Source organism: Macaca mulatta, chromosome 4 (assembly GCF_049350105.2).
Source record: "Macaca mulatta isolate MMU2019108-1 chromosome 4, T2T-MMU8v2.0, whole genome shotgun sequence".
In the NCBI taxonomy this organism is placed as follows: domain Eukaryota; kingdom Metazoa; phylum Chordata; class Mammalia; order Primates; family Cercopithecidae; genus Macaca; species Macaca mulatta.
Genome location: NC_133409.1, coordinates 43,524,713 through 43,551,789, shown reverse-complemented (window position 1 = coordinate 43,551,789; position 27,077 = coordinate 43,524,713). Strand labels below are relative to the sequence as shown.

The window sequence follows — 27,077 nt, the reverse complement described above, 5'->3', positions numbered from 1 at the left end:
ATATTTTAATTTACTGTGTGATAAGAAAGTTTAGAGCTCTTAGGGCCTGGTGCAGTGGCTCGAGCCTGTAATTTTAGCACTTTGGAGGCTGAGGCAGGAGGATGGCTTGAGCCTAGGAGTTCAAGACCAGCCTGGGCAACATAGCGGGACCCTGTCTCTACAGAAAGCTTTCAAAAGTTAGCCGGGCATTGTGGCTTGTGCCCCTCATCCTAGTTACTTGGGAGGCTGAGGTGGGAGAATGGCTTGAACCCAGGAGTTTGAGTCTGCAGTGAGTTGTGATTGTGCCACTGCACTCTAGCCTGGGTGACACCATGAGACCCTGTCTCAAAAAAATAATAATGCAATAAAAATAAATGAAAAATAAATAAATTAGCCAGGCATGCTGGTGCACATCCATAGTCCCAGCTACTTGGGAAGCTGAGGCAGGAGGATTGCTTGAGCTTGGGAATCTGAGGCTGCTGTGAGCTATAATCGCTCTGCTGCACTCTAGCCTGGGCAAGAGGGCAAGACCTCATCTCGAAAACAGCAATAACAAAAGAGTTTAGAGCTCTTGATAAAGCAATTAGATTTGAGGTAAAGGGACCAATATAAGGCATATGAAAGAATGAACAATTAGGCGGGGCACGGTGGCTCACACCTGTAATCCCAAAACTTTGGAGGCTGAGGCGGACAGATCACCTGAGGCCAAGAGTTCGAGACCAGCCTGGCCAATGTGGCAAAACCCCATCTCTACTACAAATACAAAAATTAGCCAGGCATGGTGGCACGTGCCTGTAATCCCAGCTACTTGGGAGGCTGAGGCAGGAGAATTGCTTGAACCTGGGATGCGGAGGTTGCAGTGAGCCAAGATTGCACCACTACACTGCACTCTAGCCTGGGTGACAGAGTGAAACTTCATCTCAAAAGAAAAAAAGAATGAACACTTAAAGTTACTTGATAATATGGATGTGGAAGTCACCTCTTGGCCATCATGGAGTTGCTGAATGAACCATGAACTGTGCTTCTACATGCATTCATTTCCACTACCCCCAGCTTTTTCTGTTGTTGGTGGTGCCAGGAGGGAAAAAAAAAAAAAAAAAGGAATACACAGAGAACAGAAATAAGTGAGGGTCTTTTGTGTCTAAGTCTACTAAAGACAAAAGAAGCATATAGCCAAAAAAGGCTACAGACGTTTTGGCACCCTATGAAACTATGAAGGATCTTGAAAACCAAGAGTCAACACAAGAGGTTTAATTCTGGGAGGAAGAGCATCAAAGACTAAGTGTCATCCCAAAAGGACTGGAATGTATGTTGCTGTCTCTTAAAGATACCAACTATATAGTTCTATATAGTTGATATGTTCTATATAGTGTCATCTGTTCTCTATTTTCATGTAATAACTCTAAATGAATACTAAGTTTAGCTCTGGCTATAATTCAATTTTCTAACTTTTACTAACAAATCAAAACAAAAAAGACTGAACTAATCTGTGTTTCTTAGTTAATCCCACTTTTGGATCAGTTTGCTGTTCTGAGAAAGAGAGCATATTTCATATGAGAATACATGGGAAGGCAGCCCTGCTTCAGGCCCCACACTGTCCGTCTGGTGGGAGCTTGTCTGGTTTCTGGGTAGAATCTAGAAGTCTCTAAAATGCAGGTCTTCCAGCATCCAGAAACTACAAAGTAACTGTCAGTGTTGCCTGTTTCTCTCCCTTTCTGAATGAAGCAATTTGACACAAGGAATCTGGCTTATGTTTCATTTGTGACTCTCCATTCCGTCCAGGACCAGGATATGGGGTATTGGTGAGCATTATTGACCAACTGACAGATCCCAAAACTACATTTAAGTTCTGAGAGCAAGGCGATTTAAAACTCAATTTTTTAAAAAGTCACCCTATATTGAGGGATTTCATTAACATGAAGCATTTGAATGCTACTTGGGTCATTCTGTTCTCTATATGGGGAGATTGAGTTGATCAAAACATACAGCTAGTAAATGACAGTGCCAGGATGTGCTGGTACACACAGTTGTTTTTTTTTTTTTTTTTTCTGGTATAGAGTTTCAAAAGGTTTTGTTCTTATTTACAGCTATAAAGGGAGATTTTGTTTTGAGACCGGAAGACCTAGTAATTTATTGTAAATATTGCCACATTGTTATTTTACACTGTTTCACAGGAGAGACTTTGGGGTCAGTTCTGGTTTCTAATCTCAACTGCCCACTTGTGAACTTTCCAAAAGTCAAGTTACTTTACTCCTTTGAGTCTCCACTTCCTTATTATTAAGGCAAACACCGTGAAGATTAAATGAGATACGTTCTATAAAGCCCCCACGAAGGGCAAGGCATATAGCCATCAGTTACTAAATGGTGGGCCTTCTGAAGCTCAAATTCTGAAATAACCTTCTATGCAATTCTGATTCAAAGCTTCATGGAACTTATATTCTTGTCGGAGAGTCAAGATACATAAATAAAATATATGTGTACTAGTTGTGTGTACTAAAGAGAAAAAAGAGAGAAGGGAAAGGGGATACAAAATATTAGAAAGAGGTTGAAATTGAATAGGATGAACAGGTAAGACCTCAATAAAAGAGGACTCTTAAGGGGACCTAAAGAAAAAGAAGGGGCTACCTGTGTGGATGTCTACAGGAGGAGCATTTCAGGCCGTGGAACAGCAAGTGCAAAGGCCCTGAGGCAGGAGTGTGCATGGAAGGTACAAGGTACAGCATGGAGGATGGCGTGGCTGGAGTAGAATTAATATGGGAGAGAACAGTAGGAAATGCAGTCAGGGAGATAACAGTGGCCGGCTGGTAGATCATGTAGGGTCTTGGAGGTCATAGTAAGGACTTTGGAGGGTTTGAACAGAAGAGCAACATGATCTGACTTATATTTCTAAAACGATCCCTTTGCCTGCCGTATTGAGAGTAGACAGAAGGGGAGGAGCAGGGGAGGATGGTCAACAAGGGCAGAAAAATGGAGATAGTTAAGAGGCCTGTGTAATAATCCGGTATTACTATGTCCATCTTAATAGGCTAATCATGTTGTGTTCTGCTATTGAAATGAGGGGGGTGTTTCTGTGCCCCTGCTGTGTTTATATACACTGGGAGGCATGAGAGTCATATCATCCTGGAAGTCATCCATCCTGGTGTTTTACTGTCCTTTAGTAGAGTGTGAGACCTAACAGTCACATTTGTGTATAACTCTATCTGTGCCCTGCTTGGCTGGGAAATTTTCTTGTAAGAGAAAGGAGCACTTTACAAAATGGACTCTATCAGTTGTCATGCTGGAGTGATCCCTGGTGATTGTCCCTACGGGGAAGTACTGTTTCATTATGAGAGTTATCGATTCTGACGCTATCAGTCAACTAGAAGAAAAGTAGGTTAGTGGGGCTGATGAGCACCATTGAGATGCTTACAAACGGTAGACAGTGCTTCATCCTGCTCCCACAGTAGACGTCATGTGGAAAAGGGAGCCCTTGCTACAGGGCATAGAGAGCTGTAGCCTGAAAGCTTTATTTTTCTTTCCTTTAAACCTTTCTGGTTAGGATTTGCTTCTTATTGCCTTCAAGCTTTATACTATAATTCAAGGTTGCCTGAAAAATTATATTTATGTGTATGTAACAGGAAATTGGAGTAATCCTCTAATTTACTAGCTTGAGATTCAAACTCAGACATGTAGCCTTTATACAAACTGCCATGAAATTCTTCAGTGATATTAATTTTAAGTGTGTGTGTGTGTGTGTGCATCTTAAGGGTAGAGAATATGTGTTACAAATCAAACTTAACAAGTGTCACAACTGCAAAAAGGCTGGAAATAATTGATTTACATCAGTATGGCTTAGCTGCTGCTGACTCAAAACCCCTTTGATTGTCTTTAAGGATCTGTGTGAGTTTTGACCCCTTTAACCAGAATCAGATCAAGTATCAATGGTTATAGTGCAATTTAGTATTATAAGACACCAACAACATGCTCAGTTTATAAATTGAGTATATTTGTCAATTTAATTACAAACATTATTTCACATTTTCCTTAGGTGGAAAAGAAACTGGATGATCATTTTATGTGTTTTATGTATTAAGAACATCAAGTAAATGTATTGAGATATCTAATTATATGATTTATCTTTTCCACATACCTTTATTATTATTAGTCTTCTTGGTAAAAGAAAAAAAAAGTGAGCACATGTCAGTTCATGACTTTGCTTTTCTAAAGTAATATTTATGTCAGCACCACCTTCATATCCATGATTTTTTTTTTTTTTTTTTTTGAGACAGAGTCTCGCTCTGCCGCCTGGGCTGGAGTGCAGTGGCCGGATCTCAGCTCACTGCAAGCTCCGCCTCCCGGGTTCCCGCCATTCTCCTGCCTCAGCCTCCCGAGTAGCTGGGACTACAGGCGCCGCCACCTCGCCCGGCTAGTTTTTTGTGTTTTTTAATAGAGACGGGGTTTCACCGTGTTAGCCAGGATGGTCTCGATCTCCTGACCTCGTGATCCGCCTGTCTCGGCCTCCCAAAGTGCTGGGATTATAGGCTTGAGCCACCGCGCCCGGCCTTTTTTTTTTTTTTTTTTTTTTTTTGAGACAGAGTCTCGCTCTGTTGCCAGGCTGGAGTGCAGTGGCCAGATCTCGGCTCCCCTGCCTCAACCTCCCGAGTAGCTGAGACTACAGGTGCACACCATCATGCCCTAATTTTTTTTGTTTTTTAATTTTAGTAGAGACGGGGTTTCATCGTTTTGGCCAGGATGGTCTCGATCTCCTGACTTTGTGATCTGCCCGCCTCAGCCTCCCAAAGTGCTGGGGTTCCAGGCATGAGCCACTGTGCCTGGCCCATATCCACGATATTTAACAGTCATAGACACTTTCACATTTATCATCTTATTAGGTCTTAAGAGCACCTCTGTGGATGCACAAAGGTAGGCTGGGTAGCCCCATTTTACAGCAAAGGAAACATCAAAGTTTAGGAAGAGACTCGGGTCTTTGGATTCTTAGTCTAGGGCCCTATCGCCCATAGCAAACTATTTTCATTAGCTCTTACATAGTCTTTTTCAGATTTATAGAGCTCCAGTGGTTGTAGAATAAATACAGATTTTTGCAGCAAGATGAATGCAGTTGCAATAAACAGTGATGACCGTGTTCTTGTGTTTGAAATTTTTTTTTTTCTTTTTTTTTTGAGACAGAATTTTGCTCTTGTTTCCCAGGCTGGGGTGCAGTGGTGCAATCTCGGCTCACTGCAACCTCTGCCTCCTGGGTTCAAGCAGTTCTCCTGCCTCAGCCTCCCCAGTAGCTGGGATTACAGGTATGCGCCAGCATGTCCAGCTAATTTTGTATTTTTATTTTTTTATTTTTTTTTATTTTTTTATTTTTTTTTTGAGACAGAGTCTCGCTCTGCCACCCAGGCTGGAGTGCAGTGGCGTGATCTAGGCTCACTGCAAGCTCCGCCTCCCGGGTTCACGCCATTCTCCTGCCTCAGCCTCCCGAGTAGCTGGGACTACAGGCGCCCGCCACCTCGCCCGGCTAGTTTTTTTGTATTTTTTTAGTAGAGACGGGGTTTCACCGTGTCAGCCAGGATGGTCTCGATCTCCTGACCTCGTGATCCGCCCATCTCAGCCTCCCAAAGTGCTGGGATTACAGGCTTGAGCCACCGCGCCTGGCCTAATTTTGTATTTTTAGTAGAGACAGGTTTTCTCCATGTTGGTCAGGCTGGTCTCGAACTCCCGACCTCAGGTGATCCACCCGCCTCGGCCTCCCAGGGTGCTGGGATTACAGGCATGAGCCACCGTGCCTGGCCTGAAATTTCTAACCAATGCATTTCTTTATATTTCTCATCTGTGTCCTCTTAGAGACTTGCATTAAATCCAGAAAGATTAAAACATGCCTTGTAAAGTTAGATGAAACATAATGTTAAATGAAATAAATAGGTCACAAAAGAGAACAGACAGTGTGATTCCCTTTACAGGAAGTTCAAATATAGGCAAAACCAAGCTGTGGTATTAGAAGCTGGGATAACAGTTACCCTCGTTTGGGGATATGTGGTTGGGGTAGGAGGTGTATTGAACTGGGTGCTGGTTGTACAGGTATTCCCTTTGGGAAGGTTCACTGACTTTTTATTTTCCAGTAAAATTCTTTCTAAAAGCTTTACTTTCATAAGTGGTAATTCCGTTTAAATGCTTCAGACTTAAAGAGCAGTTCTTACACATTTATTTTTTATTATAAGCTGTTATTTCCCCCACAAAAGTCGATTACCCTTTTTTGTTGTGTTCCTAAGCACCCTGCACTCATTCGGCCTTCTCGGAGCATCTTAGTCACAGAACCAGCTGCCATGGAGCCAGGTTGAAGTCCATCATAAAATGCTTGCCAACACAACTTTCTTGATTACAGTTTTTAAGGTGTTATGGGAAAGAAAGGTATTGAAGAAGGGCTCTTCAGTGAGGATGTTAATCTGTATCAAAACAGACAATGCTAGAAATGTTTTCATAGAATTTTGATATGGCTCAGAGCAGAGCTTTAGTCAACTCCTTATAATTTAACAATTTCACACTGATTTTCTCCCATATAAATGGCTTCACAAGAGCACAAGTAGTTGAACAACAATAGCTCTATCATTTTTGAAATGTCCTTGAAGTCAGAGCCTGAAGGAAATAAGATTGAGGCTAGAAATTACTTTGAGCAAAACTAAATTTTAATAAAAATGGAAACTGATGGCCACAGCCATGTTGTTTTTCTCCAGGCTTCTAACGTTAAACTAAACCCATGAGCTTTCTTTCCTTCTTTCTTTTTAAAAATTTTTTTTGAGACAGAGTCTCACTCTGTTGCCCAGGCTGGAGTGCAGTGGCACGATCTTGGCTCACTGCAACCTCTGCCTCTTGGGTTCAAGTGATCCTTCTGCCTCAACCTCCCAAGTAGCTGGGATTACAGGTGCTCACCACCACCCCTGACTAATTTTTTTATTTTTAGTAGGGACGGGGTTTCACCATGTTGGCCAGCTGGTCTTGAACGCCTGACCTCAAGTGATCCACCCACCTCTGCCTCCCAAAGTGCTGGGATTACAGGCATGAGCCACCGTGCCAGCCATTCCATGAACTTTCTGACCACAGTAGATAGAGGGAAAGCAGAAAGATCTTCAAAGATTTTGTGGGTCAGCAGAACCTTTTGCAGTCCTCACAGTTTACAGACTAAGGCCGGTGTGAATCATGAGTATTACAGGTCAGACTCAAGAGGCTGAGCAAACCATTGCCTCTGTTCCTAAAAGCGACCAATTATTTTGGCTTCTTTTAAACCAATCTAATTTTTTTAAAAATAAGAAATATATTTTAAAATGTTTCTGCCAGCTCTTTATACACTGTGGCTGCTGCTTCTTTTTTCTCTGCAGTGTTCTCTCTCTTCATCAGAAGAAGAAAGATTTATTTCCATCAGGAGACCTAAAACACCAACCTCAAGTGACTTCTCCGACCTTAATACTCAGACGAACTGGACCAAGTCGCTTCCACTGCCAACACCAGAAGAGAAGATGCGACAGCAAGCCCAAACAGTCCAGGCTGATGTGGTGCCTATTAACATAACTGGTACGCTTTGCTAGCCAGACAGGTTCAGAATGTACTTGGGAGAATGACTACAGCTTTTTGATATACGCTGTTGTTAGCGTTTCATTGTTGTATCAAAGGTGAATAGCTGTGGTCCAACTTCATGCTCTTTGTTTAATGAAAGGAACATTGAACTACATATATGTGTGCATATGAAATATCTACTGCTTGTTGGGTCAGAAGACTATGTCGCCAAACACTGGTGTCAAAGAACTCAGTGGTCCAACCATTCCTCTTAAGAGTGTCTCTTTTAATTAAATTGCTTTTTAGTAAGCCTTTGGTTATATAGAAACATTTTGTAAATGTGGTCCTAGGTATGAAGAAAAAGTATATATTTCCCTTCTAAAGGGTTAAGTAATATTTACAGAAGTAAAGAAATAATTATTTTGTGATGTTTCTAATGATAGATTTTCTAGAAATTTCCTAAAGTAGAAAAAAGGAGATATTACTTATTCAAAATTTCTTCTGAATATAAATTTTTCAGAATATGTTATATTAAGCTAGACTACAAATATTAATTGCCAAACCTGAAATTCAAGTTCTTATGGAATATTATACTCAGCCTGTAATCATTTGTGACAATTAAGGTGACAACAAGGTACATACAATTCAAAGATGATCTTTCATGAACTTAGGAGAGCTGCTAAAAAGATAGCAGAATTGGCTGGGCACGGTGGCTCACACCTGTAATCCCAGCACTTTGGGAGGCTGAGGTGGGTGGATCACCTGAGTTCAGGAGTTTGAGACCAGCCTGGCCAACATGGTGAAACCCTGTCTCTACTAAAAATACAAAATTAGCAGGGCATGGTGGCACATGCCTGTAATCCCAGCTACTCTGGAGTCTGAGGCAGGAGAATTGCTTGAACCCAGGAGGCAGAGGTTTCAGTGAGCCAAGAGATTGCCCCATTGCACTCCAACCTGGGCAAAAAGGAACAAAACTTCACCTCAAAAAAAAAAAGAATCAAAATTTTCCTGCTTTATCACCTCCATAGACCACAAGGAGCATGGGTTAATGGTTTGGGGAGGGCACAAAGTGAAAATAGACATGTGAAGAGTTAATAGCTTCAACTATTAATTGAATTGTATGTTCGATGGAAATAGATGACTAATAGTGGTCATTGATAATCAGTTCATACAAAGCAGGGCCCTTAAGGCCAGAAGCTGACAAAAAAAACTAGGTGATCAAAAAGAATGAGTTTTCCTGAACATTTACTCTGGAAACCCATAGCATCCTTGCTGTGCTTCTGAGGCTACTGCTGTTAGAAAGCTTTAGAAAGCTTTTTGCCATGGCATTGGTGAGCTTGTAAGGGGCTAATAGCATCTTCATAGTCACTGCAGATTTTTTTTAAAACCTTCCCGGATATTTAGAAATTACATTTAGAACTCATATTTTAAATTCCATAGAAATTTAATAAATAAGTACATGAATTATTTTCTGTTCAGTATATATTTTTCCACATTTATTTTACTTAAATCTTAAAAGAATAGCAGGACATTTTAAGCCATTTTCTCAGCAAACAATGTTATTGATCTTTCTGAATATGCTTCTTATTTACCTAGATAATATTTTTTAAAGATTATTTTTAAAAGTATAACTATGTTTTAGAACAAAGTGTAATGTTTACTGGTCAATGAAATACATGGCTGCTTTTTTCTATAAGAAAATGAATTACACTATTTGATTGATTAAATGCAGCAGAAATGTAATTACATTATATATAATTAAGTGCCTATGAAATAATATTATAAGATAAGAAGATTGTGCAATGAAATATGACAATCCTTAATGGAATTAAGGTGAAATGCATTATCTTGAGATTAAGAGATTTAAAATAGAGTAGAGTTTCAAGAATGAAGAATTACTTCCAATGAATTACATTGTCACAACAGAAGACAGTGTCATGTCTCTGAGCTTTAATTCTGTCCTATCTGATGACTAAGTAGAGATGAATTAGAGTTTAAAGAGAGGCCTTTAAAATGCTACACAGGAAAGGTGAATGACAATAAACAAAGAGCAATATGAGTTATGTCAAAATGTAATTTACTTTTAATCAAATGATTAACATTTTGCAGAAATGCTAAAAGTAAATACAATACCTAATCACATATTGATCCATTTCTACATCTGTGTGTTCACATATATACACACATATTTCTTAAAGAATTATTTTTCTAATCTGTTATAAAGAAACAATACATTTAAAATTTTCACTTTTAGTGGTTGAATTGACATAGGTTATACAGCTTCCTGCTCTTTAAATTATATATTTCTAAAGTCCTAGAAGATATTTGAGATTAAAAAAAAATTCCTCTAGGGAACTGTCATGTGCTCATTCGTTGGGGTGAGCATTGAGCCTCTAGTTTGATTTTCCTAGTAAGGCTTAGCAGGAAAAAAAAAGTGGCAATAAATACATCATTTCAAATCCAGAGTTCAGCCCACCATGCATAGAGGTAGAATGTTAGCACCATGAGCTGCTGGCTTGAAAACTGATTTAATCCCTTTAGTTATAGTCTTGTGGGCACTCAGCATGTTCTAAAACTTGAAGAGGAAAAAATATTTAAATTAATATGTACATATAAATATGTTCTATAATCTGCTATGTGGGATAACAACTTATCTTCCACCTGGAAGATAAGTGTATTGGATAAACATACTTAAAGAATTTTTACAAACTGGCTTTATACTGGTGTTTGAGCTATCCAAGTTTATTTCTTTTTTTTTTTTTTTGGTTTTAAATTTAACATAGTTTAATTGAGCAATGAACAATTTGTTAATCGGGCAGCCTCCAGAGCCAGAGTATGCCCAGAGACTTTCAAGTATATTTCTAAATAGTAACCATGACTGATGAATGCCATTTTTCAATTAAAGGCAGTGATTAAATTCAACAGATATTTATTGAATAACTGCTTTGTGCCAGGCATTAGCTGAGTGCCATGGGGGATGCTAAAGTACATGCATCACAGTCTGTACCCTCAAAAAATGTATAATCCAGCAGAAGATACAGACTTTTTTTAGGTCATGATGCAAGATCAAGCATTTGGTGCCTTCAATGACGTGTGTCTTAGATGTTCATCCTCAAATGGTTTGTTTCTTAATTTTCTTGGAGCTTGGGTGATTTTATCTTTTGTCTAGGAAGCAAAACTGGAGACTAAATGCAACTTTCTTTTAATTTTTTTTTTTTTTTTTTGGAGATGGAGGTCTCACTCTGTCGCCCATGCTGGCATGCAGTGGCGCAATCTCAGCTCACTGCAACCTCTGCCTCCCAGGCTCAAGCGATCCTCCCACCTCAGCCTCCTGAGTAGGTGGGACTACAGGCACATACCACCACACCCAGATACCTTTTTTGTATTTTTGGTAGAGACAGGGTTTCACCATGTTGCTTAGGCTGGTCTTGAACCCCTGAGTTCAAGTGATCCACCCTCCTCAGCCCTCCAACGTGCTGGGATTATAGGTATGGGCCACCACACTGGCCTAAGTGCAACTTTCTGTTAATGTTTTGTCTGTTCTTAATGTCTTGATACAAGGAAGTTTTTTCTGCTGCAGGGAATTAATGAAGCACTGCATTGTGACTTGCCTCTCGCATGCACCATTTATGCTATTGCACTTAGTGACCTAGTTTTTCGCAGCATTGGCACCTTCTGGTATTTAAGGGTTTCTCTCAGTCATTTCTGTTTTTCTCCATTAGTGACAAGGTTGTAAACATTTGTAAGTTTGCAAGCATTTACTAAGTTTGTTCCTCAGCAGGGGAAATGTGTTTTGATCATTCAGATGTTTTATTCTCTCTTTTCATTAGATAAGGTTCCCAATTTTTTCTTACCAAAATACAAGTTACATTGTCCACAACATACCTACATTGAATGTGTGTCAGTAATGTTAAGAGTGAACGTTTTTATACTTTTATGCATAAAATGATGGAAGTTTGTAATGTGTATGTGTATATATATGTATATTTAAAAATAACTTTTTGAGGAGAATAACCATTCAAAAAGGTCAGTGCTGTAAGACTTTAAACTGCCAGGTAATTTAAAATAGACCAATCAATAACAGATGCTGTTATATACTTTATTATTGTATGGTTTCTCATGATGTGTTAATCAAACACACCGATACTCTAGAAGGAAAAAAAGAAGTCCCATGATGTGGCATTCCAGGTTTGATTGCAAAATCACCTGAAATGTCTGAATTAAGATCAACTTTGAAAAGTAATTATGAAATAGAAGCAGTTCACCTTTAACAACAGCAGTGCTACTGGGTCTCATTGTGGTAAAAGTACTTTATCATGGTAAGGCGTTTCATTTTTCACTACGGTTGTATGTCACACCACAGCAATTACCACAGTCTATCCAAATTGTCAGCCTCCTTGATTGAAGAAAAAGCTTTTCATTCAAGAAATCTTTATTAAGTTACTTATTTCATCACATAAAGCAAGATATTAGTGTTGATCTCTGCAAGATGACCATATGAATGAAAAAATACTCATTCCGTCGCCACCTACATGCTAATGTAGAGTGGTTTTGGTGACCAGAGCATATATATGAAATAATTCCAAAATTTTGTTTTGTTAAATAACACAGAGTAACTCTTCCAGTGTGTTATTAAATTTGCATTTGCTACTCCAGCTCATTTGAAAATGAGATCAAGGTGCTTCCTTTGGAAGGTAGAACTTGGAAAACAGCCTTACTGTGATAATGTGCTTTCCTTCCTTTTTTGCCCTTCAGCATTCATCATCATATGACTGGCTAACATTATTAATACCTTCTTATCATTTTACAACAAGCTTCTGGAATAAAGTGCATGGTGTCAGCTTGCTTGAAAATAACATTGCTTTGCTTGTTCTACTACTCTACATTAGGGGAGAATTTCGATCGCCAGGCCAGCCTTCGGCGGTCTCTAATTTACACAGACTCTCTGGTAAGACGACCGAAGAAAGTCAAAAGGAGAAAGACTATTACAGGAGTCCCTGACAACATACAGAAGGAGCTAGGTATGGCTCATCAGAACTGTATTCTGTTGCCCCTCACTGCCACTCGGCCTTACTGCGCTAACCTCATTCGTGGTGCTTATAAAATCGATACATTCTGATAGCCGTTTGGTGCCCCAACGGGCCAGCTTCCTTCCTGAATGAGGCATTCATTAGGTGCAGATCTTAACATCCCATGGAGAGAGAGAGTTGATTGAATTTTGGGGAGAAGGTACAAGGAGAGGGAAGAGCTTACATGAAAACGATTAACTGGGAAGATAGAAATTCATAGTTACCTCATCATCGCTATGTGACATGGAGCATTGGTTATTCCCACAATTAAATTTACTTGTCATTTATATCTTGAGTTTTCATGAAACAGAAAAGTCATTCTAGGACATCAAATTACGAATATGGACTTCCACTATAACTATAATGACACTACTGGTGGCATTTTGTCATCAGAAACTACAGTCTGGGATTATTGGTAAATATAGGAAATAGTCATTTATGTTCGATAGTGCTTTTATTACTTTCAGTGAAACAATTTCATAGCTTCTTTATTCTTAATCCTTTATGTTCAACCTGTGATGAAAACAAAAAAAAAAAATGTTTTGGCTGGTGAAGAGGATTGTTTAATTACTTATCCATTTTGTTTCTGGTTATCTTTATAAATGCTTTGGATAATCCTTTCATTTTCTTTCTAGATTAACTTCCTCTCACTGTTTTCTAATAGGGCCCATAATACCAGAATGTCTGCAGATAGCATAGCTCCTGGGTTAGGACTAAGGACTCCAGTGCCAACCGGCTTGGTTGAACCCTAACTCTGCCACTTGCTCTGCGGGTGACCTCAGTTAACTTCATCTCTCTGAGTCTACTTCCTCATTTAACAAACGGGCTTGGTGATGTTAATAGAACCTACCTCTTAGGGTTGTTTGAGGACAATTTATGCATGTGAGGGAGGCCCTTGGTACTTGGTTAGTACCTGGTACTACCATAAACATAATAGCTACTGTGGTCATTATTATAGGAAACTTAATACTACCTGTCTTGAAATGTGTCCTTTCCTCTTTGGCCAGCCTGTGGACTTATTTCCTAATAGTTACTTTCACCTGATGTTTTTATTTACTCTCAAAAGTTATACTCTAGAAACTCAGAGTCATTATTTCTAAAGTTTGCAGTTAGTCTTTTAGTCAAAATGAGTGTAACCAGTAATAGTGATATATCTGTGATAGCACCTTGAGGTTGCACGTCAGCTTCTGGGTGCTATGCTACAGACAGTGTGCTTCTCTGTTTTCCCAAACACCCCTGATTGAATGCCTTGTGTTAGAGAGCACAGACTCACTTTTCTTTAGCTGGCATTTTCTCCTTTATGGCCATCCGCTTTTATAGTACCTATTCTCCGCCTTCTATGCTGTAGCAAAAGTCAGATGAGAATAGCAATGTTCTGCCTGTGCTGCAGGCAGCCACAGTGACCCAGATGGTATACAGGTGTTCGCCCTATTCTATCATGGATTGGTTTATTGCAAACAAAGGCAAGACTGCAGCTGCTCCTGGGGGATTGTGAAGTCTGTCTTTGGTTCGTGCTGCTGCTATTATTGGCCTGGTTCCTCTGTGGCTACCTGTCTCTAGGCACCTTCCCTCAACCTACCTTAAGGACACCTGTGTGCTTTCTCTCTCTCCTCTCAGTTTATGCCTTATTCTTTCAGACTCTTTTTTCCATTCTTGAAGTGACAGCTAACTAATTTGGAAACCAATCTGTACTCGTATGTTCAGTAGATAGTTTATGGAGTAATTTCCTAAAGCACTCCAGCAACATTTATACTTTAACTGGTCTTTTTAGGAGATGTGCCTTCAAGGAGTGACTTTAAAGACAGGCATTTAGGCCCTTCGTAAGATCAGAAGGATAGTGTGGTCCAAATAAAGATGCGGATACATATAAGTATTCCATATGCATTGTCTGTGTGTGTATGTCATGTGACGTCTAGAACGAGAGTTACGAATTTTTATCACTTTCATTCCTGAACCAACCAGTATGGAAGCCAATAGCTCAGTGGTTTCTTTGATCTTACTAGAATGATCTGGCAAGCTAGATAAATCATCTCTTTTGTAATTATAGTATTTTTTAAATCACTGATTAAAATCCGTGGAATCCACGTTCATTTCTTCTACATGTGACATGGAACTGCCACTAATGCTGGAGGGAAGAAAATAGCTTTCCCCACATTGTCTGGGTTGTGACTGTTGCCAGACACGAGACAGTCAATATCATTGCGGTCGATGACATGACCTGGATTAGAACTGGAGGTCAACTGAGACAACCGTATCGAAGAGCTAGTTTAAAAAAAAAAAAAAGATAATTAGACAAGGACTCTAGTTTTATAGATAGGCTAGTTGGAGGATTACTGGATAGAATGAGGAGTTAACGTTTATATACAGTTTTATTTAGCAAAAATATTGGATTACATGTTTATTTGTTCTGTCCTTTCAGGACTTCTGGTTGATCTTGCCTTTTTTCCCAGTATTTTATACTTATAAGGACTCTGATTTGGAAGTCTTAAACTACCAAGGTTTCTTTAAAAAAACTTAAAAAAAAAAAAAAACTTTAAAAACTACCAAGGTTTTTTTACCAAGATTATCAAATCATACATAGGTAATGATGATCAAAAATAGATACTTCATATTTTCTTTAAAATTAGTCTTCTTCTAGATATACAGGGGAAGTGTAACAAACAAATGAGACAAAAAGAAAATGATGGCCCAAAGGAAAGGCATTCGCTAGGAAAGATGCACCCTGTCCAAAAGGCATTGCCCAAGTTGCCTGGGGGTTTGGATTTTTTTAAAAACCTAACCATAGAGAGGACTTCCAAGAATTAGAAAGATATATTATGCTAAATTATATGCAGTTTTTATTTCAAAATCCATAAATAATAGACTATTATTAATAGTAATAAAATGGAGACTAGCCAATATGTAACACTTTAAAATCAAGGTATGATATTTAATGCTTACTTCCAAAACTTACCTGATAAACTAAAATTTGTTGCCTTTCGTTTCAGTCAATTGGACATTTTGAATTTTTTCTTTTATCTTAAATCTGTACAAAAATGTATCTGAACATCATATTATGAGGTTTCATCTTTTAGAATCAGATAGGATTATTTTGTTGATATATATATTACACTTGGCTACTGAACCTATCCCCGTACATATTCTCTAAGCAGAAAAGGCCTCATCTAAAGGAATCCCTTTATGAATAATTTTTGGTAGTTTATACTAAGAAACTATCTACTTGACAAGACTTTTTAAAAACTCATAGCCTACACCTTAAATAAACTGACTTGTAAATCCTCAGCATCGTTAATTACATATATTTTTTAGAAATTCAAAATATTATTAAATAAAAGAAAAAGTATAAATAATTATTTCTGTACATTACATCTTAAAATCAGATAAATCCCATCAAGTTTGAGCAGCACCTAAGTGGTCTACACTTGTTTGTAGTTGTCTTTTTGTAGTTTGTTCTGTCTAAAGACATACCTCAGGGATATCACAGCTATAGTTCCAGACCACTACAATAAAGTGAATATTGTAATACAGCAAGTCACATGAATTTTTTGGTTTTCCAGCACCTATAAAAGTTATGTTTACACTGTGCTGTGGTCTACTAAGTATGCAATAGCATTATGTAAAAAAAAAAAAAAAAAAAAAAAAAAAAGGTACAGTGTAAAAATACCTGATTGCTAAAAAATACTAAGGATGATCTGAGCCTACAGACAGTTGTAATCTTCTTGCTGGTGAAAGTTCTTGCCTCGATGTCGATGGCTACTGACTGATTAGGGTGGTGGTTGCTGAAGATAAGAATGACTGTGGCAATTTCCTAAAATAAGACAACAGTGACATTTGCCACATTGACAGATCCTTCCTTTCTTGAAAGATTTCTCTGTAGCACGTAATACTGTTTAGTAACATTTTACCAACAGTAGAACTACTCTCAAAATTTGAGTCACTCTCTCAAACCCTGCTGCTGCTTTATCAACTAAGTTTATATAATATTCTGAATCCTTTGTTGTCATTTTAACAATGTTCACAGCATCTTCACTAGTAGAGTCCATCTCAGGAAAGCATTTTCATTGCTCGTCTGTAAGAAGCAATGCCTCGTTGTTCAAGTTTGATCATGAGATTGCAGCAATTCAGCCACATCTTCAGGCTCCACTTCTAACTCTAGTTCCTTGCTGTTTCTACCACATCTGGAGTCACTTCCTTCACTTCAGTCTCAATCCTCTCAAAGTTATCTACGAGAGCTGGAATCAATTTCTTCCAGACTCTTACTAATAGTGATATTTTGACCTTCTCCCATGAATTAAAATTGTTCTTACTGTGCTAGAGTGGTGAATCCTTTTCAGGTTTCCAACTTAACTTAGCTCAGATCTATCAGAGAAATCACTGTCTATGGCAGCTTTGGCCTTACAAAGTGCATTACAAAATTATGACTTGAAAGTCAAAATTACTGTTTAAGCCATGGGCTGCAGAATGAATGTTGTGTTAGCAGGCATGAAAACATTTATGTCTTTGTACATCTTCATCAGAGCTCTGGGGTGACTAGGTGCATTGTATTTGTGTGTGTGTGTGTGTGTGTGTGTGTATGTATATATAATTTTTTGTTTTGAGACGGAGTTTCACTCTTGTTGCCCAGGCTGGAGTGCAGTGGTGCGATCTCAGCTCACTGCAACCTCCGCCTCCTGGGTTCAAGCGATTCTCCTGCCTCAGCCTCCCGAGTAGCTGTGATTACAGGCATGCGCCACCACACCTGGCTAATTTTTTTGTATTTTTAGTAGAGACAGGGTTTCTTTATGTTGTTCAGGCTGGTCTCGAACTCCTGACCTCAGGTGATCTGCCCGCCTTGGCCTTTCAAAGTGCTGGGATTACAGGCGTGAGCCACTGCCCCCAGCCTAGGTGCACTGTAAATGAAAGAAATCTTTTTTTTTCTGAGCAGTAGATCTCAACTGTGGACTTAAAAGTATTCAATAAATCATACTGTAAGCTGACATGCTGTCATTCAGGCTTTGTTGCTCCATTTATAGAGCACAGGCAGATTCTGTTTAGCATAATTCTTAAGGACTCTAGGATTTCCAGAATGGTAAAGAAACATTGGCTTCAACTTCAAGTCACCAGCTACTCTGCCTCTAACAAGAGTCAGTTTGTCCTTTGAAGCTTTGAAGACAGGCATTGACTCCTCCTCTTGTAGCTTTGAAAGTCCTAGATGATTAGAAGGTCGTTTCATCTACATTGAAAACCTGTTGTCTAGTATAACCACCTTCATCAACTAACCTCGCTAGATCTTCTAGATAAATTTCTGCAGCTTTTCCGTCAGCATTTGCTGCTTCACTTTTATGTTGTAGAAACGGCTCCTTTCCTTCAACCTCATGAAACAACCTGTGCTAGCTCCCAGCTCTTCTTCTATAGCTTCCTCACCTCTCTCAGCTTTCACAGGATTGAAGAGTTAGGGCCTTGCTCTGGATTAGGCTTTGGCTTAAGGGAAATGTTGTGGCTGGTTTGATTTTCTGTCCAGACCATTAAAACTTTCTCCATATCAGCAATAAAGCTGTTTTTTTATTTGTGTATGCACTGGAGTAGCACTTTTTATTTCCTTCAAGAACTTTTCCTTTGCAGTCACAGCTCGGTTAACTGTTTGGCACAAGAGGCACAACTGTTTTGGCCTATCTTAGCTTTTGACATGCCTTCCTCGCTAGGCTTAATCATTTCTAACTTTTGATTTAAAGTGAGAGACATGCAACTCTTCCTTTCGCTTGAACCCTTAGAGGCCATGTAGGGCTATTAATGACCTAATTTCATTATTGTTGTATCTCAGGGAATAGAGAAGCCCGAGAAGAGGGAGAGAAGCTGGGAAACAGCTGGTCAGTGGAGCAGTCAGAACACACACAACATTTATCAATCACATTTGCTGTCTTATGTGGGTGTGATTTGTGGCACCCCAAAACAATTACAATAGTAATATCAAAGATCACTGGTCACAGATCACCATAACAGATCTAACAATAATGAAAAAGTTTGAGATATTGCAAGAATAACCAAAACGTGACACGGAGACACACAGTAAGCACATGTTAGAAAAATGGCGTCAGTAGACTTGCTCAACACAGGGTTGCCACAAACCTTCGATCTGTTAAAAAAAAAAACACACAATTATCTGCAATGCACAATAAAGCTAAGCACAGTAAAATGACATATGCCTCTATAGCATTCATCTGTTTCCTATCATATTCTGAAACTTTTTATACTGTGAAAATATTGGAGGGTCTGTTTTGGGAATAGAATTTTGGTGGTCCTTGTGATAAGATATATTAGTTTTTCATATGCTTTTTAAGGTCTTTAGGAAATGTTTTTATTTTAATAAGAAAGTTATACTTAGCTGTAGAGGGTGATAAAATAGCTATATTTCTATTTTTTTTTTTACATGCCTAGAATGGTTTCATATTTAAAACTGTTACCCAAAAGTATCAGGATTTTGTTTATGCTACTTAAAGACAGTTAAAAATCTACCACTAACTCCATGCAAAAACTAGTACAGTTTTGAAAGGAAAAAATGTATTCATATAAGGTCAACTCCAAACATTCAAAACGCATTGTTGAATGGAATTAGGTATTTTGAGTGTTTGGAATTGAACTTGTATGCACTGATACACCAATACCAGTCAACCGCCCATCTTCTAAATTACTAAATGGCAAAACTTTGCACCTCCTCAAAGTGGGTTTTTCTTCTGTCCTGTCCTTTTGTCCACTTTCCCTGTCTGTGTGGGACAGCTCGTGTGTGTGTGTGTGTGTGTGTGTGTGTGTGTGTCTGTGTGTGTCTGTGTGTCTGTCTGTCTTCAGCGAGTGGGTACTTGAAAGAGGGTAGAGAGAGGAAATAGATCATCTTTGCTAAAAATACAAGTATAAAATTTCCTCTCCATCATCACAGTGAAGAAGGCGGCTTTATGCCAGGATCCTTCCTTCCAGGGTGCCATCTCTTTTGAAGTTGATACAAGCACATTGCTGCCATTTCAGTACTACCCGCTGCTATCTGAGTGAGCAAAAGGCGTTCTCTATCCAGTCCATGCCCTGGTTAGATTATGTGCTGGGAGAGGGAAGCCTTAGGAACCCTATCACCCCTAGGGTCACATCCAGGTGTTCACTGACACAGAGGGGTGTGCTTGACTCGTGTTGCTCAGCAAAGCCCGTGTTGGGATAGATAGATACTCTCGGGTCCTTGTTGGATGGAGATAACATAGGGAGAACTATAGTTTTACTACTATTTTTAGAGATTTGATTTGTCGTAAGGATTAACTTTTTTTTTTCTCAGTACACTTTGGGTAGGTTCTTTGTGATTTATTTATTTGTTTATTTTTTCCTCATAAGCTCTGTTCTTTCCTGGGTAGCTTGAAATCTGTTTACACTTAAGGTTTACCTCGTCCATGTCCTTCTCTGTTGGCCCTTCCTTGTGTTTCTTTTTTTTTTTTAAACATACTATTCTCTGTTTGGTTGTAAAACTCCAACGAATAAATCATCCTAATTTGAGGAAATGTTCACTGGATCAGTTCCTGCCGGTTTCCCCCACCAGAACACAACAGATTGCTGTTGAATTTTGAATGTCACCAACAGACAGATAATGACTTCAGATGGATAATGAAATGTTTGGAACACAGATGGGCCTGTAAATCAGTTTTCTTTGCCTTAGAATTTCCTTCTGACATAAAGAATTAATGTAATTAACACTGTTTTATACCAGTACCCCTCAAACATGGTATCTCTGTGGCCCTATTGTTCAATTACTACATTCATCTGCCTTTGGGAAAGCTGTGTCACTGCTTGATAGATGGTCTGCACAGTCACCCCGTGGGCGAAAGGCTACCTTGAAGACTTTACTGAAAGGTGGTTATTTCAAAGTAAATCCTCCTCTGAGCCCTCAGCAGCCTTGATCTTGAAGGGATCACCTGAGAATTCCATATGTGGCACTCAAGCCATAGGAGGATTGGAGGTACAAATTAAGAGAAGTACCTGAAATTCATGACAAGAATTTTTATTTTAGAGCTATCAGTAACTTTTTAAATGTACTTAGGTACCTACAGGAGAAAGGACATTAAATCAAATAGAAAATTTTTTAAAAAATTCTGTCAGAGGCGGTGAGGGTATAGGTGATGAACTATGGATTTTATTTTCAGGTAACAAGCCTCTTTCTGCTTTATCTCCAGCATCAGGCACTGGCCAAGATGATGTCGATGGTCACTCAGTGCACACCCCCGATCACTACTCTGCGCTAGGAAGGTTCGATAGCTATCGGTCTGCTGGGCAGCGCTCAGAAACCAGGGACTCCAGCTGTCAGACGGAGGATGTGAAGGTCGTACCACCTTCCATGAGGAGAATCAGGGCACAGAAGGGGCAAGGCATTGCTGCCCAGATGGGCCACTTCTCAGGTTCTTCTGGCAACATGTCTGTGCTGAGCGATTCTGCGGGGATCATATTCCCTTCCCGCCTCAACAATGATGCTGGCTTCCATAGTCTTCCGCGTTCTGGAGTGAGGGCAAACATTCAGTCTCTTGAGCCGAGGCTGGGTGCCCTGGGCCCTGCAGGAGACATGGATGGCACATTCCTCTACCAGGGAGGTCACCCACAAGCAGATGAAAACTTAGGCCATTTAGGAGGTGCCTCAGAGACTGGAACACTTTTGAGACCCAAATCCCAAGAGCTGAGACACTTTGAGAGTGAAAATGTAATGAGCCCAGCATGTGTGGTTTCTCCTCATGCAGCCTACTCCACCAGCATCATCCCAAATGCCACACTGTCTTCCTCTTCCGAGGTCATCGCTATTCACACTGCTCAGAGTGCAGGGCAGCGGGAAAGTAGAAGTTCTGGCTCATCACATGCAAAGATAAAACCCAGAGACCACCTCATCTCCAGGCATGCTGTGAAAGATGATCATCAGTCTCCCGGGCGCCACTGGAATGAGGGTCACACCACCATTCTTTCACAGGCCTTAGACCCTCATTCCCCTGGTGCACCCACACTGTTGTCCCTCTGTGACTCGGCAGTCTCTCTAAATGCTCCAGCAAATAGGGAGAATGCGTCCCAAGCCATGCCGTATAATTGTAGAAACGACCTAGCCTTCCCAGCCCACTCCCAAGATGTGGATGGCAAGAGTGAATCTAGTTATTCAGGGGGTGGAGGGCACAGCAGCTCGGAGCCCTGGGAATACAAGTCCTCAGGTAATGGAAGGGCATCCCCCCTGAAGCCGCATGTAGCAACTCCTGGCTACTCCACTCCCACAAGTAACATGAGCAGCTGCAGTTTGGACCAAACGTCCAACAAAGAGGATGCTGGGTCGCTGTATTCCGAGGACCACGATGGCTACTGCACATCTGTGCACACTGACTCTGGACATGGATCTGGGAATCTGTGCAATAGCAGTGATGGCTTTGGGAACCCCAGGCACAGCGTGGTCAATGTTTTTGATGGAAGAGCTCAGAAAAACCCAGGGGACCGGTCCAATTACCAGGATAAATCCTTATCGAGAAATATCTCTTTGAAGAAAGCAAAGAAGCCTCCCCTGCCACCCTCCCGGACAGACTCCCTCCGCAGGATTCCCAAGAAGAGTGGCCAGTCCAACGGGCAGGTGCTCAACGAGAGCCTGATTGCCACACTCCAGCACTCGCTGCAGCTGAGCCTCCCAGGCAAGGGTGGCAGCTCGCCCTCCCAGAGCCCCTGCAGTGACTTGGAAGAGCCCTGGCTGCCCCGCTCCCGGAGCCAGAGCACGGTCAGTGCTGGCAGCAGCATGACTTCCGCCACCACCCCCAATGTCTACTCCCTGTGCGGGGCCACACCATCGCAGAGTGACACGAGCAGTGTCAAGTCAGAGTACACGGACCCCTGGGGTTACTACATTGACTACACAGGCATGCAGGAAGATCTGGGGAACCCAGCAGGGGGCTGTTCAACCAGCAGCGGGGTGCCCACTGGGAACGGGCCAGTCCGCCATGTCCAAGAAGGGTCCAGAGCCACAATGCCTCAAGTGCCCAGTGGTTCAGTCAAACCAAAGATCATGTCACCAGAGAAGTCCCACAGAGTCATTTCTCCATCCAGTGGGTATTCCAGCCAGTCGAATACACCCACAGCACTCACCCCTGTGCCTGTGTTTTTAAAATCAATGTCACCAGCAAATGGGAAGGGGAAGCCCAAGCCCAGGGTACCAGAAAGGAAGTCCTCTCTGATATCTTCAGTATCCATTTCCTCGTCGTCCACTTCTCTTTCCTCTAATACTTCTACTGAAGGAAGTGGCACTATGAAGAAACTGGATCCAGCCGTGGGCTCTCCCCTGGCTCCTCCTCCTCCTATTCCCTCTCCTCCATCGCCTTGTCCTGCAGACAGGTCTCCTTTCCTTCCTCCCCCACCTCCTGTCACAGATTGCTCCCAGGGCTCTCCTCTGCCTCACTCTCCTGTGTTCCCCCCTCCGCCGCCAGAAGCTCTCACTCCCTTCTGCTCCCCACCTGATTGGTGCCTTTCTCCCCCGCCCACTGCACTGAGCCCGCTTCTTCCAGATTCACCTGTGTCCTTGCCATTGCCCCCACCTCTCTTACCTTTCTCGGAGCCCCCACCCGCCCCACCTCTTGACCCCAAATTCATGAAAGACACCAGGCCGCCTTTCACAAATTCTGGCCAGCCAGAATCCTCCCGGGGATCCTTGAGGCCTCCTTCTACCAAGGAGGAGACCAGCAGGCCCCCCATGCCCCTGATAACCACGGAAGCATTGCAGATGGTGCAGTTGAGGCCGGTGAGGAAGAACTCAGGCACCGAGGCAGCACTGTTGTCTGAACGAACAGCTCAGGAACAACGTACTCCAGTTGCTCCACAGTACCACTTAAAGCCATCTGCTCTCCTGAAATCCCGAAATAGCACAAATGAAATGGAGAGTGAAAGCCAGCCTGCCTCTGTGACAAGCTCGCTTCCAACGCCTGCCAAGAGCTCGAGTCAGGGTGACCATGGCAGTGCGGCCGAGCGCGGCGGCCCTGTGAGCCGCAGCCCTGGAGCTTTGAGCGCTGGGGAGGCAGAGGCTCGGCCCAGTCCCAGCACCACCCCACTCCCAGACTCTTCACCCAGGAGGAAGCCACCCCCCATTTCCAAGAAGCCCAAACTGTTCCTGGTGGTACCACCTCCGCAGAAAGATTTTGCAGTGGAACCCGCAGAGAACGTGAGCGAAGCCCTTCGAGCCGCGCCCAGCCCCACGAGGGGAGAGGAGGGCTCTGTGCACAGCAGAGAGGCAAAAGAGAGTTCTACAGTCCAAGCTGGCTCTCATGCCACGCACCCTGGCACCTCGGTTCTTGAGGGAGGAGCTGCAGGATCCGTGTCTCCCAGCAGAGTGGAAGCCAATGTCCTCATGGTTCAGCCCGATGTCTCACCAGCCCCCAAGCAGGAGGAGCCAGCTGAGAACAGTGCGGATGCTGGGGGCGATAGGGAGAGCTGCCTATCTCAACAGGACGGAGCAGGTGAGTCTGGCTTCCTGGCTTCTCTCTCCTGTGCCCTCTGCCCATATGCAGCTGAACCAGATAGGGCTGTTGAATGCTTACACGTGGAAAGAACCCAGGTAGATCAGATTGGTGTTAAAGCTAACAGTATGTAGACTTCCTGTGCAAAAACACAGATTAAGTTACCAGCTTTGCATTTTGTTATTATTTTTAAAATCTAGACCTAAAGGCATGGCAGAAAATAGGGGGATGGAGATGATCTGCAGCAGGCTGGATATTAAATAGCAATGGGTAACACCTCCCTTCCAAAGAGCCACAAAGAAATGTTGCAACAAAATTTAAGAGAGATGCCGTGGGCGTTCTATACTTTAACAAAGAATGAGCTCTGGCTCTCACGCTAGTGTCATTTCCTCCCTTCTTTGTGAACTATCAAACTACAGACCTATGGCATCTCCCTGCGGTTCTCACATTGTCAGGAATGGCAGGGAAGCAGCATATTTAGAAGCTTGGCTGAGGACTGAAATTCTAGTCACTTGTGCATCTTGTGGGCCTGCCTGCTTTTCCGTAGCTGGGGTGCCGGAGACCACCGCAGCCAGTTCATCCTCAGAGGCCTGTGACTTCCTCAAGGAAGACGGGAGTGATGAGGTGATGACCCCTAGTCGACCCAGGACCACAGAAGACCTTTTTGCAGCTATTCACAGGTATTTCAAACTCCTTCTTTTGACTTTAATCTACTGTGTAATTCCTTCTTTCCAAGCAGCACCTCAATTTACTTTTCTTCCCCAAGGTTTCTTCTGTCACCCAATCATGACTCCTTAACTTTACTGTTGATTTTTATAGTTTTATTTCCTCTGACTCCAATTTCTGTTTTACTTTGTTTCACTGATTTTTATGACATTGGGGACAGAGGCGCAATGTGATACCTTCTGGTATGCGCTGCTCTTCCTGGCAAGGGGTGTAGTGTGGCAGTCATAAGACAGAGGATATTAGCGAGAGTCGGATTAAAGCGGCTGACAGTGCAGTCAGGAGGAGGAATGCTGTGTTCTGTGGACTTAGGATGCACAGACTAGCTCCATGGGACTCTCTTCCTAAAGATCTTTTAGTTTATTCTAATTTTTTTTCGTTTTACAGAAAAACCACAATCATACAGTGCAATTTCTTTGGCTGCTTAAATGTTTCTATAAAAGGGTACGTCCCTTTAAGCGGGAGCAAAAGAATGATTTGTGCTGGTTACTGTATACCACTAGTGCCATCTACTGGCATCAGAAATCGTTGGGGTTCAAAACAAACAAACAAACAAAGGGTAAAATTTTCAAAGTAATGGCCTGAACTGTTTGTACTTCTTATATGTGGTCACCTTTAAGGGTAAATATGATTTAGCACTAAAGTTTTACTTATTGCATCATTTTTCTGATTGTAAACAGCTGAGTACTCCCACAACAGTGTCATTGTAAAAACTGATGACTGTATATGTGCAACTACGTTAAGCTGTAATGCTGTATAAACCTTTTGCTTCCTTCTAGACTTCTTTACCACGGTATTTCCAGGTAACTCTAATGAATGTCCTTATGCTGCTAAGGCCTTATTTTGCCCTGAATGAAGATCCTTTTTTTTTTTTTTTAAACCTCCTGAAACAAAGCATCCTATAGAATCATTTGATTCTGTGTGTGAATGATCTTATGTCAGCACTGCTTTCCCAATTCTTGGACTCTCCCTGAAAAGGCTATTGCATAAGATGAAAAACATAGTGCTGTGCCTACCTGAAGCTCTTCATGTAACACATAAACATCTAACTTGGTGCAGGGGGAACGAAGTAGGTGAATTCATGTGCTCCTCAAGAATCATGCTCTTTACATCGCTCCTCTAGTGTTGGTATAATAGATCCTAAAGACTACCCGCTTTAACATGGACTGGTTTCTTTAATCTCATTAGAAGTAAAAAGGTAGCTAGTTATCCAATTATTTCTCAAAACAGAGAAATGATAAATGATGCATCCTTTGAAACTTTAGTGGCAATTCTAGAAGTTCCCACAGATGTTTCTAACTCTTAACCACGCTGGACACATAAGAAGCACTCAATAAATATTTCCTGAATTAAATGAAACCAACTGGTATTTAACCACTAGAAGATTCTTCCGAGACTCAAAGTATTTCATTTAGTATGGAATGCACTGGGTTGCTAAATATACAGGCATATCTATCTATTTATAATAGCCATCCACAGAGAAGATTGCATTTCCTGGTCATTCTGTGTACTAAATACTTGGTTCCAGTGAGGAAACCCAACTGTTGTAGGTCCAAATTATTGCATATTTTTTTCCCAAAAATATGCCAAAAGCCTCTTCTATATTTTGGCAACCTTCTTAAGGCACTGAAAAATGTGTGGTTTCTCTTACTAGGGCGTTACATCGACTGCAGATGTAGAAATCGGTCAGTTCGTATTATTCAGTGCACGTATGAGAGAAGTAAAAGCCAAGTAGGCCTTAGGAATGGATTGCAGAGAGAGAGCGAGGACACATGCTAATTTCTGTTGTAGCGTTGAGAATAAATTAGCAGACATAGTAAAAATCCATCTACTGTATGTGCTTTTTTAGGCTTTATTTTTATGTCTTTCAGCGCTTAAGCTCATAATTTAAAATAAAGAGTATCTGAGTTGGAACACAGCTTCCAAATTTTATAATGCAAATTAATTCACTTCAGATTTAAAGCCAGATGGAAAATGTAGAACACCAGTTGAGGTGTGAAGTTTTTATATTTATTGAAGTAATTAGTTTTTAAATCAGTGTTAACTGTTTAAGCACTTTTTATAGCCGTCTTCCTTAAAAGTACATATTTGTGTGTGTGTCTGTGTGTATGTATAGGCAAAGAATTTGTACGTTTAGATTTAATTATTTTAGTGGGCACCTGCTCTTGAGAGATGACAGTGCTTTCATAAAATCCCATCGTTCTTCCTTTTTTTTTTTTTTTCTTTTTTGATACAGAGTCCAATTCACTCTGTCACTCAGGCTGGAGTGCAGTGGCACGATCTTGGCTTACTGCAACCTCTGCCTCCC

General features: G+C 41.1%; 1 protein-coding gene and 1 non-coding gene across 9 annotated transcripts in view; both read left to right on the top strand.

Annotated features, from left to right (window-relative positions):
* Positions 1 to 27,077, top strand: part of NHSL1 (NHS like 1) — a 217,542-nt gene that overhangs the window by 185,131 nt on the left and 5,334 nt on the right. For 4 of the 8 annotated variants that reach the window (XM_015137357.3, XM_015137359.3, XM_001095123.5 and 1 more), the window contains 4 exons: positions 7,338 to 7,530; positions 12,402 to 12,533; positions 20,762 to 24,046; positions 24,594 to 24,726. In XM_015137357.3, the coding sequence (XP_014992843.3) occupies positions 7,338 to 7,530; positions 12,402 to 12,533; positions 20,762 to 24,046; positions 24,594 to 24,726 (3,743 nt within the window). The remainder of the gene's footprint in view (positions 1 to 7,337; positions 7,531 to 12,401; positions 12,534 to 20,761; positions 24,047 to 24,593; positions 24,727 to 27,077) is intronic. The other 4 variants (XM_077999468.1, XM_001095017.5, XM_077999466.1 and 1 more) reach the window with 1 other exon arrangement.
* On the top strand, positions 19,105 to 19,215 carry MIR3145 (microRNA mir-3145). Its single transcript, NR_128312.1, has one exon. It is a non-coding gene; the product is annotated as a microRNA mir-3145 (primary transcript).